This window comes from Marmota flaviventris, chromosome 3, assembly GCF_047511675.1.
Source record: "Marmota flaviventris isolate mMarFla1 chromosome 3, mMarFla1.hap1, whole genome shotgun sequence".
Classification (NCBI taxonomy): domain Eukaryota; kingdom Metazoa; phylum Chordata; class Mammalia; order Rodentia; family Sciuridae; genus Marmota; species Marmota flaviventris.
In genome coordinates, this window is record NC_092500.1 from 59,855,125 (window position 1) to 59,861,235 (window position 6,111).

The following is a 6,111-nucleotide window of genomic DNA, read 5'->3' on the forward strand; positions in this document are numbered from 1 at the left end:
CATCAAATCTTCCTGGAAGCAGAGTCAAGTAAATTCTTGATCTGAAGGGGTAAATGGGTTACCTTAGTTCTCAAATATCTCATATCTAAAGGTCCATATTCCACTAAACATTCTACTGTCCCCAAGACAGGACTAGCCATAATTTAAACAAAAGAAAACAAAACAGAAATCCAATAAAAATTTAAAAGTGAAAATCTACAACTCTAGCAGACAAGGGGTAAGGAAATAACTGGGGATGGGTCTATACAAAAAGGCACATGGAGGGCTGTTTTAGTACTGAAGAAGCAGGGAGTGCTCCCCAAGTTTGTAGTTCCATCAGGATGTCTTCCCTAGGGCTTCCTAGATTGCATTTCTTTCTTAGGACTCTTATACAGTGAATCCCTTCCTTCCCAGCCTTGCTTCCCAAGTTCCTTACACTTCTTACCCCAACTAGTACTGTAGACAGCACTCCATCCCAAGTTTCTTCTCTAACACATCTCTCCCACTTTGCTCATTGCTTCCCAGATGTTCTCACCTAGGCCTATGTTTTTTCCTCCAGTCTTCTCGATTCTCGTCCTCTGATACCCTCTCCTTTCCCGGCTGTCCCTCTGTTCCACCCTAGCCATACCCACGGAGAAGCCTCGCGCATGCCAGTTGCTCCCTATTCTCAGTCTTCTGGCTTGACCCACCTCCTGCCTTTGGACCCTCAGATCCCTGCTCTCCCTGCCCCAATACTGGGGCCTCAAGCCAAAGTGCCCCAGGCAAGCTAACGTCCCTCCCTCCTCAGCTCACCCCTCGCCCGCCCACGTCTCCCCTCACTTCACGCCCAAGCCCCTAAGGCCCCGCCCCCGTTGCTGAGGCCCCGCCCCCACTTGGTCGAAGCCCCGCCCCTCACTCACCTGAAGCGTCTCCGCGCGCGCGCAGGCTGTTTAGGGTGGGTAAGAGGGGGGCGGGGGTCCCCCACTCTGGCCCGGGTGGCCCAGTGCGGGGGCAGTGGGGTCACTGAGGCGGCGGCAGCCAGGCCGGAGCCAGGACTTGTGCACTCAGCGGCGGCGGCGGCGGCTTCATCTCCATCAGCGGCTTCACCTGAGGAGGGACCGGCCCCCCCACAACTCCCCCCCCATCAGAGCCGTTCCCCCCTCCCGAACAACTTCCGGTCCCACTGCCAGGCGACAGGCAGCTGGGCCGAACGCCGAGCGCCCCCAAGCCGGGGAGACTGCTGGGGAGAAAAAAGAAGGGCTAGGGGAGAGTAGCCGAGTGCCGAAAGATTCAAGTCCGAATGGTTCTGTCGCTCCTAGAGGATAACTCGAAAATACTACCCCTTCGTCTGCATCTAATTTGCAAACTAGGTCTACTTTGGGCGCCACACACGTTCTGACACGTCTGACCCTAGTACCGAGGTTTTTTAAAAAATTTTTAGTTGTCATTGGGTCTTTATATGAGTTGCTGAGAATCGAACCCTGTGCTTCTCAGCCCCGCTAGTGCCGAGTTTTGCCCCTGCCGTTCCTAAGACTATTGATGTCAACCTCTTAACATTCTTTGCCTTTCCTGCCAAGCGCATACAGTTAGCGGGATAGCGGTTTGAGGGTACCAAATGTTTTTAAAATAATCTCTTAGGGGGTACCCCGGGGTCAATAACGTAGGCAACACAGCAGATGACGACGGACCTCAAAATAACAAACTGAAGCCCCACTCCTTGACTTCCCAGAGATTGCTTTCCTCCACTTCCCACGTCCTACCAACACCACCATTTGTTGGCTTTGGTATAATCTCACCTGTGCCAATACTTCCCTCTTGCAACATGACAATTCCCCAGGCCCCAGAGGCCCCAGACTCACAATCTTAAATAGACACTTTATTGATGTATTTAGATAAATGGAGAGGGATTATACCTTTCAATGCCCCCACAAGCCCATTACAACCCAGAGAAGCAGTAGAAAGTAGTATATGTTTTTCTTACACACACCATACATATTCTCTGAAGAATCCAAGAAAAACAAAATACAGCCTGGACAGCAACAAGCATTTAGAAGTGGAGGTGGCATAGGATGAGAAAATGGTGCTTGGCTCCAGAATTATTTTTCTTGCCTCTAGTCTCCCTTGCTCCAACAGCTCTTATCTTCTGGCACAGGGTTAGAGGCCAGGAGGGGTATGTAACATACTGTCAAAGGAGAGAGGATGCCTGGGTGGGAATGTGCAATGCATGAATACCTGGATATGACTTAGGAAGGCACAGTACAAGTTTTTGATCCAAGAAGTGGAGAAGAGGAAAAGGTTTTTCTGTGGCAGAAGACCAAAGGATGGGTGGGGAAAGGGGTCAAGGTGTTTTCTATAGGATAGTTGACTCCATTCCATGCTCTCATGATGTGACATGGACATGGACACGGTGCCAGGCATTGCTGAGTACACCTCGCAGGTTCCAGATTGGGGCTACTGTGTCTGGCTGCACATTGTAACTGTCATCTACAGCCTTACAAACAATGTTCAATTCTTTTTGTCCAGCTGGCACAGAGGCTTGCAGCTGCCATAGACGCCAGGCCCAGGCCTTCCTGGGTGGCTGCTTTTCTCCATCCAGGTCAGCTGCATGCCAGGTTAGCCCCCCATCCAGGGACACATCTACCCGGATCACAGCCCTGCCACCACCACTCCATGCATAGCCCTTGACAATTACCTCCCCTGACTCTATAGTCTCTCCATCCCGAGGCTCTGTGATGGCTGACTGGATAGGGAGTTCTTGAATAGATGGAGCTGAGTCAAAATCTACAGTATCCCAGTCCACAGATGGAGAGAAGCCTTTATAATCCCGCCGCTGCCAGTGGCTGTAACTTTCCTCTGGCTCCACACTCACTCTGCCCAGCCATTTGACGTGGCGGGCACCTACCACACCAGGAACCACCACCCGCACAGGAAAGCCATGGTCACGAGGTAAAGGCTGCCCATTCATCTCATATGCCAGCAAGACCTCAGCTTCAGGATCCATGGCCCGAGCCAAAGGGATAGAGGCTCCATAGGCAGTCCCAGTGGGGTCTGAATCCAGTCCCTCAAAGCAGACATGGGCCTCATTTTCAGAAAGTTGGTGACCAGCCTGGGCTAACACATCACAGAGCCGTGCCCCAGCCCATCGTGCAGTGCTGATGGCCCCTGTTCTCCACTCTAGACCTCTTACTTCTTTGACTTGAGTCATTTCAGAGCGCCGATTGCCAGCACACTGCAAAGTGACTGTGACCTCATGTTTGGGAAACTTGTACAAGTCACACAAGGATAGAGACAGTGACTGACCTCCAGGTGGCCCTACTATATGCAAACGATAGGCGTCTGGGTCCAGATTAGGTACAGGCAGATGATTCCGGGTGAAGAAGATAGGGTTAGGTGTGATGTAGTTTTCTGTCAGCAGCTCAGGAGGAGGCTCCGCATTAAAGGGACGTTGGCTGTTGACCTTTAGGGCTGGATGTCGCATAGGATCATGAGCATAAGGGTCAGATGTTTCCAAGGTGGGGGGTGCACTGTCTTCAGGTTTCAGCTCCCCAATCTTGTACTGAGTCAGTAACTCATATACATGGGGCTGGTTGTGAATAGCATAGAGGGCCCAGAAGGGTTCTAGGGGACCCCCAGCTGCTAGCATCAACTTAGATGGTCCCCCTGGATGTAGTTCCACAAATTCTGTGACATCAAAGACCTCACAGCCCAGAGTTACCCAGATCCCAGTCTCAGGGCTTCTGTGGGAATACACTTCCTCCTTAGTGTACAAGGGTGGTGACTCCTGAGAAGCCTGCAGGAAGGGAAGGAATGAAGCAAAAAGAGAGCAGAATATTAAGAAATAACTCTAGTTCACTCCAAACCAACCCACAGTAGTAGCCTTTGGGAAATGAAAGTGGAAGATGCCATCTATACTGTGCATGAAGACAATGCCAGCATGGGCTCTGTGGTAATAGCAAGAACATGAGTCACAGCCTAGGTTACCTAAGGACCCCTTTATTTTAATAATGAAGCCCCTCTGCACTTACCCTACACCGATGATCATGATAGGCCAATGCTGTGCCAAAGCCTAGCAGGGCCCCCATGATTCTCCATCCCCTAGTGCTGGAATTATCACCAGAGAAGTTCAGGCTGGGGCGCTGGGGCTGAAACGATTCATTTGTAGAGCAGGCCTGGATGCAGAGCCTTGAGGGAGGTGGCCTGAATCTGGAAGAGAGAGATCTTAGTAAACACATATGGTCATGTGAAAGTGCCAGTGAATGTTTGAGTTCTGTCTCTCCCTGGTTGGTCATTACTGTTGGAAGTTAGTTTCTCTAGGAATGGGTGGGACAAGTGGAATGTGGCTTTCCTTTTCCTCCTTGGCTACCACTCAACTATCTTTATCTGCCAGATAAGATAATCACCTGACAGATAAGATAGTTATCTAGGAGATATGGTAAGGGGGCAAGTCCTGGGATGGGATGGCCTACCTGCAGGCCTGTCGAAGTGCTGAGACCACAGCTCTGTGCAGCAGCAGCATTGTGGTAGAACTGCAGGAGGAAGATTCCAGGATTAAACTATGAAGTCCCTTAAGAAGGGATATTAGGGAGGCCTGAGGAAATAGGTTGGAGGATGAAACAGAAAAAATCAGCAAGGAGCTCTCTGGGAAAATAGAGCACTTTAGAGATAAAGATTGTGCTAAGAGGACGGAAGGAAATGGGGGGACAGGTGCTTTTAAAATCACCTATTTTCCATCCTCCAGTGTCTACTTTGTCCACTATAGAGAGCAATACCTGAAGCCAAAGGCCTAAAGGGCAAAAGACAAATGCCTACTGTCCAATTTGCAGTTTGTTTATTTATTTATTTTGGATTGCTGGGGCTCAAATCAAGGGCCTTGCCAATGGTAGGCAAGCACCCTATCAATGAACTACAGTTCCAGTTTTCTGGAGATTATTTCTGAAGTCAACAGAGGATAACTGAGGGTAAGACTGATACAAACAGGGACAAAAGGTGAAAAAGGTAATGGCAGCCTAATAAATGAATAAACCCAGATTCTAGAGACAAACTACTTTGGGTTTGTAAAGCAGCCCTGCCATTAACCAGTTCCCTGGGCAAGGTACCAAGCCTCTCTGAACTTCTGTCCTCATCTCTGAAATGAGATCTACCTAGAGAACTGATATAAAGAGTGAACAAGCAATAACATTGTCTCTGAAGGCCTTTCTCCTTCTCTCCCTCTGCCTCATGCTCTCCAAATTGACCCCAGCTGGGAATTGGATCCTAATTCCATGTCCCCACCCCAACCTTCTCTATGCCATTCTAGTGAGCTCAGCAAGTTGATGAGTCAATGGCCAGGGTGTCAAGGGATGGGCTGGAGAAAGAAGTTAATTTTTCTCCTCTGTCCTGCAACACATCTTCTTCACAATCCAGTGCCTCTGAGCAGAACACAGACCCAGGAAAGTCAAAGTGGGAGGATAAGAACTGTCCCAATTGCTAATGAAATGATGGAACCCAACCAGTGAGAGATTGGCATGGGTGGGGAGACAAAGAAACCTCCCGAGAAATGGGAATAGGAACAGAGACTATAGTTTACCCTTGGGTCATGAGACCCTTGCTCACTCTGCCACCTATCCTTAATTCCAGCAGCCTTCTTGGACCAGACTGGAGTTCCAGGTTTGGGAGGGTGGCTTTCTGCTGCACTACAGAAATGCTACACCTTGGTGATGGACCTTTATTCCCCAGGAGCACTTTAGGTAGAGGATACGTCTAACATTCGGGGGAGAGCAGAAGACCCTATGCCCCTAACTAGCAGCTGGCACAAAAAAAGTCTGGTATCAATACTCAGCAACCCCAAGAGCATCCGGGCATCGGGAGTGGAGGCAGTGGTACCTTTGTTATCCCTAAGGTTCAAAGACTCCTTGAGACAAAGCCCCAGCCGCCGCCGACCCCTCTCTGCCCCCTCTGCGGCCCTCCCTCCTTTCCCTCTCCGCCGCAGCCTGCTTACCCTGCTCAGTGTCCACACCTCGGCAGTTTTACCCACCCAGCGCCTAGCGAGTGCTCGCGCAGGGGCGGGGCCGGCACGGTGTGACGTGCACAGAAGCTTATACAGACTCCCTCACGCCCCTCAGCGGGTACCCCAGTCATTGGCCGGTCGCAAGCCGCCTCCCAGCCGCCAGGTCC

At 50.6% G+C, this 6,111-nt stretch overlaps 1 protein-coding gene across 2 annotated transcripts; it reads right to left on the reverse strand.

Moving 5' to 3' along the window:
• Positions 1-1,821: 1,821 nt before the first annotated feature.
• On the reverse strand, positions 1,822-6,002 carry Suox (sulfite oxidase). Of its 2 annotated transcripts, XM_027926953.3 has the most exons (4): positions 5,936-6,002; positions 4,425-4,484; positions 3,984-4,161; positions 1,822-3,748 (listed from the first exon to the last, which is right to left on the reverse strand). In XM_027926953.3, the coding sequence occupies exons 2-4, from the start codon at positions 4,472-4,474 to the stop codon at positions 2,339-2,341; spliced, it is 1,638 nt and encodes a 545-aa protein (XP_027782754.1). In that variant the 5' UTR covers positions 4,475-4,484; positions 5,936-6,002; the 3' UTR covers positions 1,822-2,338. The 2 variants fall into 2 exon arrangements, with proteins under 2 accessions (XP_027782754.1, XP_027782761.1); XM_027926960.3 differs by lacking the exon at positions 4,425-4,484 and having other exon boundaries at positions 5,936-5,992.
• Between the last annotated feature and the right edge of the window lie 109 nt (positions 6,003-6,111).